This window comes from Nycticebus coucang, chromosome 12 (assembly GCF_027406575.1).
Source record: "Nycticebus coucang isolate mNycCou1 chromosome 12, mNycCou1.pri, whole genome shotgun sequence".
NCBI classification, from domain to species: domain Eukaryota; kingdom Metazoa; phylum Chordata; class Mammalia; order Primates; family Lorisidae; genus Nycticebus; species Nycticebus coucang.
In genome coordinates, this window is record NC_069791.1 from 67,832,772 (window position 1) to 67,851,330 (window position 18,559).

Here is an 18,559-nt window from a genome sequence, read left to right on the forward strand (position 1 = left end):
TGAGAATCACCTATGTTTTGTTTTGTTTTTGAGACAGTGTTAGTTTGTCACCCTCGGTAGAGTGCTATGGCATCACAGCTCACAGCAACCTCAAACTCTGGGCCCAAGCGATTCTCTTGCCTCAGCCTCCCAAGTAGCTGGGACTACAGGTGCCCACCACAATGCCCAACTATTTTTATTTTTTGGTTGTAGTTGTCATTGTCGTTTGGCAGGCCTGGGCTAGATTTGAACCACCAGCTCCCGTGTATATGGCTAGTGCCCTAGCCGCTGAGCTACAGGCACTGAGCCTGTTTTCATTTTTTTTTGAGACAGAGTCTTACTATGTCACCCTTGTTAGAGTGCTGTGGTGTCACAGCTAACAGCAACCTCAAATTCTTGGGCTTAAGCGATTCTCTTGCCTCAGCCTCCCAAGTAGCTGTGACTATAGGCGCCCTCCACAATACCCAGCTATTTTTTGATTGTAGTTGTCATTGTGTGTGGCTGGCCTGGGCTGGGTTTGAACCCACCAGCCCCACTATATGTGGCTAGCTGCTGAGCTATAGGTGCTGAGCCGGAGAATCACCTATGTTATAAACATGGAGTGTGGTCAGAGCTGAGCTGAGAAACTTGAGAAAAGTACATGGGTATGCATGTTCCTGCGTGTGTATACATGTGTGCATGTACACTTGCCTGGGAGTAGCAACCAAAGTAGGGGGAAATTTGCAAAGAGAAGGTGGGTCTGACTTAATTTAGGAGAAGCCAGATTTCTGTTTGTAGGCGAGAATGTGGTGTGGTATGGCCAGAAACATGCGTGAACAGTCTGCTGTGGCTCTTTGATCAGGGACCTCACCCTGGACCCTGCTGGCCCCAAAATCTAAGCCGAGAAGGGAGAGTGCTTGGGCTGTGCTGGGCTCCAGGGCCAGCCTAGATGACACACCCATCTCAACATCTGCAGCCCATGCTGTGAGGCTTCCCTGGACCCCAGAATTGGTTAGGGATTGGGCTCTCTAAACATGCTGCCGACTATGGTACCATGAGAGGCCAGAGCCCAGGTAGAAGCTGAGAGGGCCAGCCAGCATAGAGGGGAGCAGGACACACAGACCAGCCCTTATTATCTACCATGAAAGGAGTGCAAAGGAAAAGAACAGGTGTAGGACAGAGACAAGGATGCACAGCCTAAGGCTCCTTAACCAGATGCTCCAAGAACTGAGGCTGTCCAAAGAGTTTAGGTCTTTTGTTGAGCAGTTGGGCTCTTTGGGGGCTTCAAGCAGGGAGAGACGTGGTGAATGCATGTTTTTCAAAAGATCTCTCTGCCTCCTGTTACAAAAGTGGCTTGGCACCAGCACCACTGGTGAAGTGTGTGAAGGGAGACTTCCACTGCTCTGGAAGTCTCTGGAGGGAGGCAGATGTCAGTGTGGTAGTGACAGATATCAGGTTAGTTGGTGGTAGTGATTACCTGATTCTGCTATAGCTTCTCCAGGCTGGGGACAAGTACCTGGGAAGAATCAGCATTGTCCTCCTGTTCTGTGGTCTCCGGGGTATAGAAGGCCTCTCTCTGTTCCCATGCCCCTGATGTCACTGGAAGACTTTGGGACAAGGCAGAATTGCCCTGATGGTTTCACCTTCCCCCTGCACTGGGTCTCCCTCTTGTGCTCCACAGAGCTGGGGGAGCATGAAGCCTGAGATGAGATCAGGGATGTGGTCCCCCCTGGGGGCTACCGGCCTTGGTGTGTGTACAGCCTGTGCTGGGTCTCCAAGGTGGTGAATAGGATGGGCCCCGTGCAGTGGGAAGCAGAGGGTTCCAGTGGTGAAACTGCACATGGGTTTGGGGAGCTGAAGCCCAGGCCAGAGGTCAAGAGAGATGTTGGCAGGAAGGAATGTTGCTTCAGATTGGAGGAATGTCCTGAGCAAAGGCCCTATGGCATGAAAGCATGAGCTAGGGGTTTCAGGAAGGGTTTGAGGACTGGAGAGATGCAATGGCAGTCTTGGGAAGGACATGGTCAGATGAATATTTGGATAGACCTGCCAGATGGGAGTGGGACCCTGGTGAGGATGGAGCTGTGTGGCAGATCTGTTTGGGAAGAGGCAGGGACAGCTGGACATGCTTTGGTGGTGGTAGCCCATTACAGGCTGCTTTAGGCCATCTGGAGGGGCTGAAGTGTGAAGCGGAGTTAAAGGGCCCCAAACAGGCTACAGAGACATCCCTCCACCCTCCAACACTACCAGGCCTGGCTGGGTCAGGCCACCTCCTTCCTTAGCTGGTTGTCTCCTCACCCTGGGCCTCTGCAAACTGAAGCCCAATCAGAGGCTAGGGAAGCCCTCATGTTTCCTCGCCTGGTGACTGGCAAGGCCCTTCCAAGTCCCAGCTCCTGCATTGGCCTTCATTCAGGAAGGGCCTTTTACCCATGGCCCCTTGCCTGCTTGCTTGTCCTAGAGAAAACTGCCATGAGAACCACAGGGCAGGAGAGCCACTTCTTACCTAGTACCCAGGCAGTGCTTAGATTTGTTACCATGGAAATGTTTTTCTCTTTGAATTATTTAAATAAATCAAAACTTCATGTCAGGCCAGATGAGGCTCTCATACCTGTAATCGTAGTACTCTTGGAGGCCAAGGCAGGAGGATTCCTCAAGATCAGGAGTTTGAGACCAGCCTAATCACAAGCAAGACAACGTCTCTACTAAAATACAAAAAATTAGCTTGGCATTATGGCAGGCGCCTGTAGTCCCAGCTACTTGGGAGGCTGAGGCAAGAGGATCACCTGAACCTAGGAATTTGAGGTTGCTGTGAGCTAGGCCGAGGACATGGCACTCTGGTCTAGGCAACAGAGTAAGACTGTTGTGAGACTTGAGAGGGCCTTGCCAGTCACCAGGAGATATGAGGGCTTCCCTGGCCTCTGATTGGGTTTCAGTTTGCAGAGACCAGGGGTGAGGAGACAACCACCTTAAAAAACAACAAAAAGAACTTAATGTCAGAAGCAAGGGCTAGCTGACTGCCTCTGCTGAATATTTAAGGGTAAAGTGATTTCTTTTTCTGTAGTAAAAGGAGAGTAAGTATGGATCAGCCCTGTGTGTATATACATAGTAAAAGGAAAGAAACTAGGTACAGATGAGCCGTGTGTGTGTGTGTGTGTGTGTGTATGTATGTATACGTGTGCTCCAGATCTCATTAAAAGTTTAATAATTCCCTGGGCAAAGGGGTAATTGATTTTGATGGATCCCAGGACTGCCCGAAGTACTCAGTAATGAGATAACCACCCTGACGTAACAGGATTAAGCCCTGGACAGACCCGGGTGAGCCGGCACTGACTTCATCATGTTGTCATTTCATGTGGGAAATTACGCCCATTCATTATGACTAACTCTTCCAGGAAGCAGATTTGGAAAGCAATTGTATCAGGGTACCCCACGGTGCTGTGAAGCGGGTACCTATGCTGGCCTGGGTGGGGGTGCATGCAAGGCCCACTTGATAGCCAGGCCACATAGCTTATCCCGGACTTAATGACTGTGGTCAAAACATCGAAGGATACGTAAAACCAGGCTTGGCTCCTGGTGGCCTTTCTGAAATGCAGTAGTTTTTGTAGGTCCTGGGCCCCAGGCCCTCTGCAGCACAGGGCACCTGACTCACGAGGCCCTTCTGCTTCTAGGAGGGCGTGTGAAGACCTGGAAGCGCCGGTGGTTCATCCTGACAGATAACTGCCTGTATTATTTTGAATACACGACAGTAAGTAAGAGCTAGCCTGCCTGGAGGACCAGAGTTACCTCTGTGCTGGGGTACCCTGAGGCCAGTGACCTGCAGTGAGTCCAGTTATGTACCTTTCTCTTGCAGGATAAGGAGCCCAGGGGAATCATCCCGTTGGAAAATCTCAGCATCAGGGAAGTGGAAGACCCCAGGAAACCTGTAAGCTGTGTTTTGAAACTTCTTTCCTTTCAACCAACTAGAACCTGCGCTCCCTGGCTGCATGAGAACCTTCTTTTGAGGCCCCCATGACAGTCTTTCTTCTCTTTCTCCACCAGAACTGTTTTGAGCTTTATAATCCAAGCCACAAAGGGCAGGTCATCAAAGCTTGTAAAACGGAAGCTGATGGCCGTGTGGTGGAAGGGAACCATGTGGTGTACCGGATCTCTGCCCCAAGCCCTGAGGAGAAGGAGGAGTGGATGAAATCCATCAGGTGAGCATGGGTTCTAGCACAGGAAGAGTGTGTGTGCCTACCTGAGGACACACATGCTTTGTGTGTGGGAAATGACCCGTCTGCCTCCACAGACTCCCAGGAGGCCTGGGCTGCTGGCCACCTCACAGCTCTGAGTCTGTCTTGTCCCAGGGCTGTCAGGGGGTGGTGAGAATGGGGCTCTGTGTTCCTTGTGGCCAGTGCCATTCTCTGACCTGACCTGTTTGTTTTCCTTTTACGCCAGGGCAAGTATCAGTAGGGATCCCTTCTATGACATGCTGGCCACAAGGAAACGAAGGATTGCCAATAAAAAATAGAGCTTGCCTGGCTCAAGCAGGTGGAAGTAAAGACTCAACCCCCAGAGCAGAAAGTGACTGGAGGCCTCCCGCAGATGGCATGGCCAGGAGTGGTCCTGTGGGTGCTTGCAGCTTCTCCAGAATGAGCACCGTGACCCAAACTACATATCCTGAAGCCTTGTGCTGTGGTCTGGAACTGGGTCCACTTTGAGCTCCCGGGAGCACTTCCTTCCCGTGACTGTGCCCACAGTGGGAGGTGTCCAGATGTGCTCCCCGCTTTCTCAGCAGCAGCGCCTAGTGGTTCAGTCACAAAACCTGCAGCAGACACGGGACCCATTTCCATAGGTGGGAGCCTTGTTTGAACAATGCCAAACGTGCTCACTCGCAGCAGTGTTAACTGTTTTAGAAGCCACTGTTTTATATCAAAACAGGAAAGGAAAAGTTACCAGTTTTTTTTATTCAGAATTTTTTCTCAGATATATAGCATTATAGCTTTTATATGCCTTTTTATATTCTGAAATTATACTGAAAGATACTTTCTAACAGTAGTATTTTTAGAATGGCAGCTATAAAGTTAACTCCTGGACACAAGTATATACTGTGCACTGAAAAAAAAAAAAAAATATATATATATATATATGCAGCACCCAAAGGGTAGGTTATGGGGGCACTTGCACTTGGGTAGAAGCTGGTGCAGGGCTAGGGAGGCGCCAGGCAGTGGTGGGTGACCACTCTGGAAAAGAAGGCACCCATGTCCTAAGAAAGCTTCAGTGTGGCGGCGCCTGTGGCTCAGTGAGTAGGGCGCCGATCCCATATGCCGGAGGTGGTGGGTTCAAACCCAGCCCCGGCCAAAAACCACAAAAAAAAAAAAAAAAAAGAAAGCTTCAGTGTGCTTCAACTCAAGACTTTTTGCCCCACAAATACTTTTGTGTATTGGTTTGGAGGTACTCATCCTGTAACTGCTGAATCCTAGGAAACTGAGCTTTTTCCCTGGACACAGATTGTCCATGTGTTGAACACACATAACTGCTTGTATTTGACTGGTTTTGATCCACACAAATAGCAGTTTCATACGGTTTGTATGAACATATGGTTAAGACCAGCTTTTGACCACATTCATTGCTGTTTAAAACCTTTGGCAAGATGTTTATTGACCTTATAATTTGACCAGATTTCTTAATATAATGAATAGACATGTAACTAGAAATTAGAACCTCTTGTAGTTCACTACGTTGTCATAGATTTGATCTCTGCTATCAGGAAAGAGTGAGCCATAGCGTGCAGAGGTGTGGCTTGTAGGGTTTCTAGGGTTAACATCTGTGGTTTTATTGAACAGTTAGAGCCCTAAATAGACACCAGTGGCGGAACTTGGAAAGCTGCGTCCAGGAGGTGATCAGGTTGCTGAGTCCTAGAGTAGGAGGTGCTCAGTACATATCTGCTGACGGGGGGCTGGATCTGGCCCCTCATAGAGATGTAACGAGGCTGGATGAGGTGCTGTATGTTCAGACTGAGATGGCTGATGGCAGATGCCACACTCCAACAGCAGCATTATTTCCACCTCTCAGATGCCTGTGTAACACACAGGACCCTCCTTGCATGCAAGGGCTTTTCCCCACGGAATCTCCTCCCCCTTCTGTCTGGGCAGGCATATATACCTTGAATGTGCAGCCTGTGGAGGTCCTTTGTACACCAGTCAAAATGATATTCCAGGAGATAGAACCTCAGACTGTATGTGCAATGTTCCATTCTAAATAGCAGAACTAACTTCCTGTAAGTTGCCTTGGTAGGGAGATGGAGCAGCCTTGGGCCCTGCCTCCAAGTGGCTGACCCTAGTGTAGCTTTAAGTCACACTATGAGTGCCACAGGGTCCAAGGCTGTAACTCTCCATCATGCATCGAACTGAATTTTTTGTTTATTCCCAAGTTTTAAGGCATTGTTACTGTACTAATACCTCAAATTTAAAACTTTAGTTTTTGAGAAAGACAAGTCAGCATTCTTAAGATGCCTGACTGGTATATATGCAATTCTGGTCTCCAGTCTTCCATGAAAACAGAAACTCTGCCTGGACCCCCAGCCAAACACCAATGACCAGTCTGCTTTCGCAGTGCCCCACACACCCAGTGCCAGTCCTAGTGCCTGTTCTGGCAACCTCTCATGTGGACACACAGTTTGCTTTCTCCTGGCTGTCTGACCCAGGTATAATCCTGGGGATGTGGAGCCTTCTGTCTTTTTAAGCATGAAAGGAGTCACCTAATGATGAATTTCTCTGTTGTGGGCATCTGTGAATAGGCTTCACCCAGGAGTCATGCAAAAGGCCATGGTGCTTTAAGTCCAGATAACATGCCATCAGAATGTTACGTGGTATCACCTAATTCCAGGTTTTGTTATATCAGTATTAACACAAAGGGCACGTAGCTATCATGCCCACTGTGAACTCGGGCACACCTGATCCAGGTACCATGTGGGGCTGGCCTCCACCAAGGCTGCCCTGAAGCAGGATAGCTATGTCGTGACCCCTCTCGTTGGGTGGGTGTGGTTTTGTTGCCTGAACCTCAGTATGATCCATCATGTTCAGCCGCCTCCCCTTCCTAATATCTACGCATAGTGCTTGTACTATCAGTCCCAACTCTGGCCAAAGACAAACTTTCTTCCAGAGACAAAGAGCAGTGGGCAGTGAAGAGGAACCCTGGATGGAAGAGGGTAGCTTCCACAGCCCCTCCAGCCTGTCTTGTTAGGCCCTGGTTAACATCTGTGGTTTTACTGTACTAACTCTGGACCTAGACAAGCAACGTCTTCAGGGCCACAGAATGTTTGGGGGTAGTTTAATGTGGCACCAAACTGGGTCAAAATAAGAGCTATTTATAGATAAAGCAGCACTTAATGCTTCATATAAAGCAATGCATATTTTTAAACTTACAAATGCATATATCTACATAGATGTGCTTTGTTGAGAAGTTAGGTCTGTTGTAGACCAGAAACCAAGTTGTGATTCCTCGTTTTCTTATTTTTTCTTAGAGAACATTTCTATTTACAGTAAATATAGTAATATGTAAATAATGTATATATTGATTTCTGGAGTGTTGTTATTCAGTGTATATACTCCCATAACTTGCATGGAGAAATATCCTGTATCAGATATTTGGTTGTAAAGTGAACAATAAGACTGGGTGATATGACTCTCAAAACGCTTGCAAATACTGTGTTCACTAAATAAAAATCACATGTATTATGAAAATAAGATTGCAACTCGGTTCTTTCAACCAGAAATAGTTGGGTCCTGCAAACTCTTTCCCTTGCTTGTGGGGTGGGGGGTTGGCACCAAAGGGACTGCTGCAGGGGCTCTGCTGGTTTCAGAAAAAAGAGTATAGATGACAGGAAGGAGTCTAGAAACAAATAGGGCAAAAGCAGTAAAAAGACACAAAATATGTAATTTGCTGCCATTTATATACTATATAAATTTTACATGCTGAATATTTACAGTGGGGCAAGTGCTTTTTTAATCTTTAAAAAAACAAAGATCAAACTTTAGACATCTCTGAACAACACAAACTGTATAAACCATACAGATTATTCAGATACAAACTGTATTAAATACAGTTTTCCCCACTCCATCTCCTGATGCAGGACCAGTGAATTATAAGTGTATCACAGTTTGATAGCATATCCATATTAAAAATAAAATCACAGTATGATTTTTGTCTGTAACTAGAAACTTGAAGGGACCAAGTTGACAACTCAGACTCCAATATCATACAGTCAAGACAAGAGACACTGTATAAAAAAGTGTTATGTAATAAAAACATACTGTAGGCTTTACAAATAATGTTTGGGTTATACATTCATAATGTAAATACTCATCATAACTGGGAAATTGATTGGAACAGTTCCACAAAGTTCAAAAACAGAACTTGTCTATAAAATACATCTTCAAATCTTGAATACAACTAAAATGTGAAGCAAATTAGTTTCTAGTATCAGACATTACAGAAAACACTGCTCTCTAAAGTGTAGTTGAGAGCTTGTGAATTTTTAAATAAGTCTTTAAATTAAATATACACACTGTCAGTTTGTACTTCTAACAATTCCATGGTTTCCCGGTTGGTCTTGCACCAGATGTCTAGCTTGGAGGAACATTACATGAAATACAAGTGATCAACCTGAGTCTGTAATTAAGCAGCATTTGAGATGTTCTATTCCAGGGCATTATTTTCAATGTGATTTATATATACACGGTATTTTACAATGGTCAGCAGTTGTAGAAAGTGTTCATCCATTTGGAATAAGGGTAATTAAGAAAAGGTAAAAACTAAAAAAAAAGTTCTCCATGGTAAAATCTGTACAGTATTTACTAAAGAAGCACCACGCAGATTTGAATAAGGTTATTTTGTATATTTATAATTTAAGCTGGGTTGGGGATGGCTTCTGTTGAACATGTTGAATCTGAAAGAGAAGAGGCGCAGCGTCAGTAGGCCTAGAAGCAGGAAGCTGGAGCAGAGCCCAGTAAGCCCCAGGGAAGGTCTCTCCCTCTCATAGTCCCTGCCAGCTGGTCTCCAAAGTCTTTAGGGAAACTCTTCCTTGAAACGGTCACTTTGCCTTCCTAAATTGAAATAAGAGACCCTGACAACACTGGATGGATGTGCAGAGGGTGTGGCCAGTGGCTCAGCCAGAGAGCTGCCATGTGCCTGCCTGACCCAAACTGCTATCTGTCTCAATATCCGTATTTAGGTTTGGGTCTTTCCCTTGAGGATACACTGATAAAGCACATTAATAGCAAATTAATCTTCTGTAGACAATTCACTTTGAAATTAATTTAAAATCCCACTTGCTAATTAGCTGTGACAGACTGTTGGACACAATTTCCTTTCCATGGTAAAATAGTTCACTTGCCTCTTCTCAGCAAGCAAAGGGTCTGAAACATGAATTACTATCTCCCAGACCAGAGGAGTTAAATAACTTGAATGCAGCCTTGACACTCAAGGCTACTGACTACTGAGCAGCCAAGTCTCATTCAGATATAGCAGTCACTCCACATGAGGAGACTGCTCGGTCCTGTGCTCAGGGTGACTTCCAAGTCTGGTGCCATGAGGTTCCCCAAGCTCAGATCTCAGATCAGAGGATGCCCTAGCAGCACAAACGGGACAGGGCAGGTGGTGGGATGGGGCCTCCTGGGCTTCTCTCCTAGGACAGGCCAATCAGGAAGGTCTGGGAGGGGAAAATGGGCTGCTTCTGCTCCAGCGTCAGTTCTGATGCTTTGAGCTTGGTTGGCTTTTCTTACATGAGACTAGGAAGGGCAAATAGAATGACTCTGCCTTAGTTATGGGACATGAAATCTCCCCTAGCAAGCAAAAGAAAGGCTAGTGAGACAAGGCTTAAGCACATATCCAGGGGTGTGGCCCCTGCTGGGCCAGGAGAACTAGTTGAGGCACACCCCAGTCCCTGGACTGCAACAGTGCCTCAGGGTCCTATATTTTCCTTCGGAATTTAAATTCTTTCATCTGGTTCCCCTCAGGGACTCTACAATTATGAAATATACAGATAGGAAAACAGCTTACCATAACTAGTGAATTTTTTATTTTGAGGCCAAGCTTTCAATCACCTAGAAAGCAAAGGTTAGGAAACAAGGTTTAAATGATGGCTTTGCAAGATTTCAGAGCCTGTGCTGTGTGCATTAAGTGACTACAATGAGAATTAATTCTCTCTAGTTTAATGTGTTACTGGCCTGAATTCAATCCCATATGAGGATGGGCAAGTATATACTGGCACACAGACTAGCATGTAGCATTTCTCCAAGTATTTCACAGAAAACAAGTTTATGTGATAACTAAGGGCTATGGTCCTGGTGGAAGGGTACAGTGAAAGCCATGCCCTGGTAAATAGGCCATCCTCACCCATCACACTGATAAGCATTTATGTATATATTTTTGAGGCAGAGCCTCACTCCTAATCACCCTGTGTAAAGTGCTGTGATTTCACAGCTCACAGCAACCTCAAACTTGGGCTCAAGTGATCCTCTTTCCTCAGCCTTCCAAGTAGCTGGGACTACAGGCACCTGCCACAATGCCTAGCTAGTTTTTGCAAGGTGTCATGCCTGCTCAGGCTGGTCTTGAACTTCTGAGCTCCGACAATCCACTCACTTCCCAGTCCTAGGCACGAGACATCATGTGAACTCTGATAAGCATTTCAACATTAAAAAAGAATAGATCTTAAGAGAAAGAAATACTGAGTGCCACATACCAGGGCTTGAAAGAGAAAGGTAAGCAGCCAAAGCCCAGGACAGTGGCAGGCCTGGAGGACAGTGTCCTCAGCCAGCTGAGAGGGATGCTCAGTGTGGCAAGGCCAACCAGGTGGCCCTTCTAGGACAAAAAGATAGGCTCCTCAGTCTGTGCTCACGTTCACAGCAGGAATGCCAGCTGCAAACCGAGGACAAACATGGGGGCCCCACTCAGACACAAAGCCTAACAGTAGAACCCCTAAGATACTCATCTACCAAATGGAAGACAAATACTGAGGTTCGTATTCAACCTACTTCCCCTCTAGACTAGCATCTCTGGGGGCAGAGCTGCCACCCACTGTGTCCTTACAACAGAGACCTGTGGAGCTGGAATGGGAGGTTCTGAAAAAACCTGTATAATACACAGAACAAGTCCATCTCACTAGTTCATCCTCAAGTACCAGGCAGAGGTCAGAAGGAAATCAATCCTCACCAATCTGGTTCCCCAAATCGCTAAATGTTAACATGAAACCAATTTTAAATTGTATATAATTAATTAAATTTTTTTTTTTTGAGACAGAGTCTCACTATGTTGCTCTGGGTAGAGTGCCATGGCGTCACAGCTCACAGCAACCTCAAACTCTTGGACTTAAGCAATTCTCTTGCCTCAGCTTCCCAAGTAACTGGGACTACAGACACCCGCCACAATGCCCAGCTATTTTTTGGTTGTAGTTGTCACTGTTGTTTGGCAGGCCTGAGCTAGGTTTGAACCCACCAGCTCCAGTGTATGTGGCTGGCGCCCTAGCCGCTGAGCTTTAGGTGCTGAGCCAAAATGTATATAATTAATTTCTAAAAAAAAACAAAGAGCAAATACCACTTTAGCTATCCTTTCTTGTTGGCAATGGTGATTCTTCTCATGGACCACATGAGCCACAGATTTCCTCCCAACCCTTCCTGGTGCAACTGTTCTCCCCAAAGAATAATTCACATTCACATTCCCACTCTGGAGACCATTTGCCCCTCAACACCACACACGGACTATGGGCCCCTGGAGGGGACAGGCCTGCTCCTTCCTGAGCCTCTCCCAGAACACATATCTCAGTTGAATCTACATGGTTCTCAACAAAGATGCTGTGTCAAAGTCCCTGTAGTGACGTGCATGCGCTTAGTTCAAAAACATGAACCTCAGGTGTCAGGACAAGATTAACATTTTCTATAAAGAGCCAAATAATAAACACTTTCAGCTTTTCAGACCATACAGTGTGTTGCAACTACTCACCTCTGCTGAGTACCAACACCAACTCAGTCAGACAATATGTAAACAAGCCTGGCTGTTTTCTGATACAAAGCTATAGACAGTAAAATGTACCTTTCATCTAATTTTCATGTGAAACAAAATATAATTGTTTAGAAATTTTTTCTACTCACTGAAAAATGTTAAAGCTGGCCAGACATGGTGGCTCATGTCTGTAATCCTAGTACTCTGGAAGGCTGAAACAGGAGGATCACTCAAGAGTGAGACACCTTCCTCCCCATGCCCTCCCCCCCCCCCCGCCATCTCTTCTAAACGTAGAAAAAAATTAATCAAGTGTGGTGATGTATGCCTATAGTTCCAGCTACTTGACAGGCTGGGGCAGGAGGATTGCTTGAGCCCAGGAGTTTAGTTTGAGGTAGTGGCTATGATGATGCCACTGCATTCTAGCTTGGGGGATAAAGCAAGACTCTGTCTCAAGAAAATAAAACAACAACAACAAAAAAAAAAAACACCCCAAAAGTTAAAGCTATTCTTAACTTGCAAGTCACACAGACAGATGATAGAACAAAGCCAGCCTGAGGCCTCTGCTCTAGGTCCACTGACTCATTACATCCATTTTAACAAGCTTGGTATTCCTTTCCGGAGCCAAAAGTCATTGGAAAAAGTCAGAAAGGAAGAGAGAATAACATAAGTGCAATCAAAGAGCACATAGGGCTACTAAATTATGGGGGAAGATACAGTTGTCCAAAATAGACATAAGAATCCGACACCCATCAACCTGGTGGGAGCCTGAGACCTGTGTGGTACACATGCCTCAAAGGCATTGCCCTGGTGGGATGGCAGCTACTGTTTTTACCAGGCTAGAGCAGGAGTTAGGTTATACTCAGAATGCTACAGGCTTAAGGATTTAGGAGAATAAAGCATTATGTCCCAGGGGGTTGATTCCATGGAGCTTAGGCCATCAGCAGATGCTAAGAGATCAGTGCTGAACAGCCAAGCCACACAACTGAATCACACTCCAAGTCAAGAGTCAAGGCTGGATGAAGTGGGGCGGGAGGTCGATTCCTACTTAACTGCATACCATTTGATGCCACTGGAGGTTTTCTTCCGATATGATAATCATTTTTTTTTTTTAATTATTAAAATAGTTTCTAACTTCTTATTTCCAAGTATCTCCTCTTACCCTGGCCAAATTCTGACAGATGACACTTGTCCCTATTTTCCATCCTTAAATGTTTTGTTTTCTCACGGAAAGGTCCAACACCTTCCAGAGGCAGGCTACTGGTGAGAAGAAAATCGCCCTCGGTTCTCCGGAAACGGTCAATAGTCTCATAGCTAGTGGACTTAGGTAAGTATTGTTCTGAATCTTTAACAAAGTCCTCTGATTTTCTTGAATGTCTCTTCTTTTTCTTTTTCTTCTTTTTGTGTCTGTGGAGGTCGGCATCAGAGTAACCTACTGAAAGGTCAGAATCCTGATGCCTGCAGAAGAAAAAGTCGGAATTCAAACCACCAAGAAAACAAAACCAGCTCAAACAAGCCTTGATACTTGGCTATCATACCCCCTTACTGAGGATATTCATTGTATAAACAGGGTACAATTCTTATCTAATTAACAATATGTTGTTTGCTTTTACTATAATAATTTAAAATTGGGATCATAAATTCACCAACTTTAAGTCTCTCAACACTCACTCCTCCTACTTGCCTTTAGCACTGTCAGGAGCTAAGGTTGTGGGCCAACCTTTTGCTAGCTTTTCCAGAAACCAGCATCTGAGGGAAAAAATAGTATTGTTGCCATATGTCTCAGGCACACAGGAGGAAAGGAGACTTGTGGTTTCCTTTTCCTAAATGCAAGATCTAACAATTAAGTTTGTGAACTCATCCTATAAAAAGTGATACATACCTCATCGCTCAATTATCGCCAATGGTCACCAGATGGCCAAGGGGAGTACTTTGAAAGTAATTGTAGTGATAATTCAGCAATGAGGTATGCAGCATGTTTTCTAGGATTAGTTCATGAATTGAATTGGTATGACAACAGTTCTGATGGCTATACCAGACAAAGAGTACCACAACTACTTTGACGGGTGGCATAGCCACTAGCAATGGTGCCTAGCTTCCCAAGGAGAGTACCCCGAAGGTACTGGGCAGGCAGGCAAACGGCAAGCACAGTGCCCTCCATCGCCGGCCCACCTCACAGTCACCACATGTGAAGAAAATATAACAGATACAAAAACACAACTACATCTGACAAGCAAGAATGTTAACACCAATTCTGTCAAAGACTTATGACTTTTCATTTACAGAACACAGCATACTTAACTCCTGAAAGTGTTATAAAGCATTAACCAAAAATGACAGTATCATTTTGAGAAATGAGATTGTTAGACATTTAACAATACCATGAAATTAAGATACAGCTTAAAAGCAGAGATAATTTTTACAAATAGGTAAAAATACTGAAATCACAAAACTCACAGAGACGAAAAATACAAATCAAACAAATGTAACTATGACCTTCAATCCACGAGCTCCTAAGCCAGGCCACGTGAGCAGACACGGGAACAGAACGTGTGTGAATGTGGTAAGGATGGCGTGAGCTCCTCCTGCCCAGCACCAGGCGCCCACAGTCCCAACCTCACCTGGAATTGCGATCTCGGTGTTTGTCTTTGGATTTCTTTTTCTTCTTTGATTTTTTGTGCTTCTTAACTTTAGACTCTTCTAAGGGATCATTCTGTAAGCTTCTCCGGGCTTTCTTTTCTATGTAACTGTCACTATTTTCTAGATTATCATATCTCCTCTTCTGTGACTTTACATTTTCATGTTCATGAAACCGATCAGAAAGGTTATAATTGTCTTCAGTTCCAAGTGCAATTTTTTCATGGGAGAACTTCTCAGGGTAGAGGGGAAGGTTGTGGGGTGGGCCTACTCGGGGAATGCTGAGATGGTGCCGGGGCTTCTCTTTGGCAACCACTTCGTAGCCCTTGCGGCTTCTGTAGTAGTCCTTGTGCAGCTGGCCATGGCGCTGCCCTGCTCTGTCAGGCTCCCGGCTGCTAAGGAAGGGCTTCCACTCCCGAGCCTCCCTGGCTGTGTAAGGAGCGTACCTGTCATGGTAGTACCTGCACTTGTCCCATCTCATTTTATCTGGGTAGTATTTCTCCCGGCCCCAGATGTGTTCACCTTCCACATGGTGGTACCTGATCCAGTCCTGGTCGGATCCACTTCTATTTCGAGAGTGGTGGTAGCTGTATCTGCTCAGTGAGTGGTGCTCGCCAGGGCTGACTCTCTCACTGTGACTCAGGTGGTGCTGACTCCCATTGCAGTAGTCTGTGGTGTAGCGGTCCTGCCTGGGCCGCTCTCGGATATAGGAGCGATGTTTTTTATAATAATGGTCGTCAGTTTTGCTCCTACTTTCCTTTGCATGCTCTCCACTTGAAGAACGATCTCTTCGATTACGATAATGTCCTCGATCAACTTTTCTGAGGCTACAGATCTTTTCCTTAATTGGAGAATGATCCTGGACATTTTGTCCCACTTTACTTTCATCACCTCTATCCCCATGACTCTGTTTGGTGGCCCCATCTGAAGGATTTCCTATGGTCCTGTCTAGCTGGGGAGAGGGCAACCTCTCTGCAGGCACACCTACACTTTTAGGAAGGTCCTCCACATCCTTGCATCTGTCTCTACTGAGGTAAACCAGAAGGTGATGCTCACATTCATCTTCTGAATGTACTGAGGGAACTGGGCTTAACTTCTCCACAGTTTCCACTGACACCAAGTCCCGTGGACTCTCGACTAATGCCCCTTTTACATCTTGGGAAGGCTTGCTCTGATCATCTGTTAAATCCCCAGGATCACACAGTTTAGAAAACTGATCATCACCCATGGTATTCTTGTTGGTGTTACAAAGAATGCTCATACTGGACAAAGACTCATCAGGTTTTGCTGAACTGTTTTCTGAGACTTCTTCTTTGGTAAAGCTGACACTGGGGTCAGGAGGTGGCAAAGCCTTCTTTAACTTGCTGCTGAGACTTGCAACAATCTCCAGCTTCTCATGGGAATCAGCAGTGGAGCCGCCAGCTTTGAGTTCCATGTCGTGATCCTTTGGAGGATTTTTCTCAATTCCAGGTGTACTGCAGGCCCAAAAAGAACAAGTAAACCAAGTGACAGGGACAAATACTTTAAAACATTCATTTACTAAATATTCTACACCTTTAAACACATCAGGTTTATCATCTCTGGGAACTTCAAATTTTCTTTTCCTCATAAAATAAAACTAAAATTTTATATCAAGTCTATCTCTGTTGTATCCTGTTTCTACAAATATCTCCAGGTTTTTTTTTTTTTTTTTAGACAGAGTGTCTCACTTTATCACCCTCGGTAGAGTGCCACTGGCATCAGGGCTCACAGCAACCTCCAGCTCCTGACTTAGGCGATTCTCTTGCCCCAGCCTCCCAAGTAGCTGGGACTACAGGCACCTGTCACAATGCCCTGCTATTTTTTGTTGCAGTTTGGCCGGGGCCGAGTACGAACCCACCACCCTCGGTATACGGGGCCAGTGCCCTACCCACTGAACCACAGGCGCCGCCCATTTCTCCAGTTCTTAATAACTAAGTTTAAACAACAAGTCAAATGATGACAGGGCCTCCTGGTATTCCTCTGGATCCCTTTCTTTGGTATTTCTCTTGGAGACTCAGAGACAGAAAAGCTACCTCCAAACAGAGTCAGCATCTCCCTGAATACCGATCACTGGTGAAGAATCACTGAGGATTCAGAAGAACTTTCTGTAGTAAGTTAACTCTGCCCTTGATTGTTGTAGAGCTTTTGATATCTTTCCAGTTAATTAAAACTGCCAGGAAATAATTAAAAAAAACCTACAGTGGCCTCCATTTCAAAGAGGGAATGTATCTTGGGGAGATGACACACAGGAAGAAGTCAACACCAAGAAGCTACCTAGAGTGTGCACAGGGATTCTCCAGCCAGCATGTAAGCTCCAGCCTCCAAGGCTACATGTGCTTGGGCATAGTCCATACGCAGCTTTGTTTATATGACCATCTATGGCAACTCTCACGCACATTAAATCTGAGGACCACTAAGCTAGACTAGAAAAGAAACAAGAGGAAAGTCACATCCAGGTGCAGTGGCTCACTCCTGTAATCCTAGCACTCTAGGAGGCTGAGGTAGATGGATTGCCTGAGCTGAAAAGTTCAAGACCAGCCTGAGCAAGAACAAGACCCCGTCTCTTAAAAAAACAAAAACACCTGTAGTTCCAGCAACTCAGGAGGCTGAGGCAAGAGAATCACTGAGCCCAAGAGTGTGAGGTTGCTGTGAGCTGTGACGCCAGCGCTCTCAACTCCAGGGAGGCTCTGTCTCAAAAAAAGAAAAAGAGGAAAGTCACTATGCAAGTGACTAACTTCAAGTTCTTTTGCATGTATCTTTAAGTTAAACAGGGAATAAATGTGCTCTGCCTGCACGATGAATCCATTCCATGTTAATAATTAAGCCTACCAGCCAGCACAATACCTCATACTTACAATCCTAGCACTTTGGGAGGCCAAGACAGATGGACTGCTTGAGCTCAGGAGTTTAAGACCAGCCTGAGCAAGAGTGAGACCCCATCTCTACTAAAAATAGAAAAAAACAAGCCATGTATTGTGCCAGGCACCTGTAGTCCCAGCTCCTCAGGAGGCTGAAACAAGAGGATCACTTGAGCCCAGGAGTTTAAGGTTGCTGTAAGCTATGACACCACAGCACTCTGCCCAGGGAGACAGTGAGACTTTGTCTCAAAAAAAAAAAAAATTAAGCCTACCTAACAGGGCTGTCATAGTGATAAGGAGCCCCACCCCATTACGGGTAGGACATGGCCAACAGTCCTACATGTAAGGGAATATCCTCACGATCCCACCAGTTCTGATTGCCATGGGAGTGAAAACCCCAGGCATATTATTGACACAGTTTCCACAGTAAATTTTCCAGGAAAACAACTACTGTGTAAATCTAGAGATGGTGGTACTATGATTTAGTCAGAACATCACCAAAAGCTGTTCACCATGAGAATGACACCCCTGATGTTACTGAGCATGCCAACATCAGGCCACATTCTAAAGTGTCCTGCTCACAGCCAACATGTGCACAGATGCAAGCACCAGGTTGTGTTACTATATTCTGCAGCAGAGCAGTCTCCCCTGGTTCTTTACATATTAAAACAGCTATCATTGCATTATAAATTCCTTTCTTTTTATTCCTGAGTAACATTATAGTTAGGTCAATGTATTGATTTTTTTTTTTTTTTTTGTAGAGACAGTCTCACTTTACCGCCTTCAGTAGAGTGCCATGATGTCACAGGACTCACAGCGACCTCTAGCTCTTGGGCTTCCGCGATTCTCCTGCCTCAGCCTCCCGAGCAGCTGGGACTACAGGCGCCCGCCACAACGCCCGGCTATTTTTTGCTTGCAGTTCAGCCGGGACTGGGTTTGAACCCACCACCCTCGGTATATGGGGCCGGCGCCCTACACACTGAGCCACAGGTGCCACCCTCAATGTATTGATTTAAAAACAAAAAGTGGAATCAGGGCGGTGCCTGTGCGTAGGGTGCCGGCCCCATATACTGAAGGTGGAGGGCTCAAACCTGGCCCTGGCCAAATTGCAACAA

General features: G+C 45.7%; 2 protein-coding genes across 4 annotated transcripts in view; one reads left to right on the forward strand and one right to left on the reverse strand.

Moving 5' to 3' along the window:
* Positions 1 to 14,528, forward strand: part of CYTH3 (cytohesin 3) — a 155,553-nt gene extending 141,025 nt beyond the window's left edge. The window contains exons 10-14 of one of the 2 annotated variants that reach the window (XM_053554508.1): positions 3,624 to 3,700; positions 3,806 to 3,877; positions 3,994 to 4,148; positions 13,163 to 13,191; positions 13,355 to 14,528. In XM_053554508.1, coding sequence (XP_053410483.1) covers positions 3,624 to 3,700; positions 3,806 to 3,877; positions 3,994 to 4,148; positions 13,163 to 13,191; positions 13,355 to 13,359 — 338 coding nt within the window. In that variant the 3' untranslated portion in view covers positions 13,360 to 14,528. Of the gene's footprint in view, positions 1 to 3,623; positions 3,701 to 3,805; positions 3,878 to 3,993; positions 4,149 to 4,389; positions 5,036 to 13,162; positions 13,192 to 13,354 lie in introns of those variants that run through there. The other variant, XM_053554507.1, reaches the window with a different exon arrangement.
* USP42 (ubiquitin specific peptidase 42) overlaps positions 7,871 to 18,559 on the reverse strand; it is a 48,679-nt gene continuing 37,990 nt past the window's right edge. For both annotated transcript variants that reach the window (XM_053554506.1, XM_053554505.1), the window contains 4 exons: positions 14,550 to 16,040; positions 13,091 to 13,386; positions 9,994 to 10,037; positions 7,871 to 8,881 (listed from right to left, as the gene is read on the reverse strand). In XM_053554506.1, coding sequence (XP_053410481.1) covers positions 10,030 to 10,037; positions 13,091 to 13,386; positions 14,550 to 16,040 — 1,795 coding nt within the window. In that variant the 3' untranslated portion in view covers positions 7,871 to 8,881; positions 9,994 to 10,029. The remainder of the gene's footprint in view (positions 8,882 to 9,993; positions 10,038 to 13,090; positions 13,387 to 14,549; positions 16,041 to 18,559) is intronic.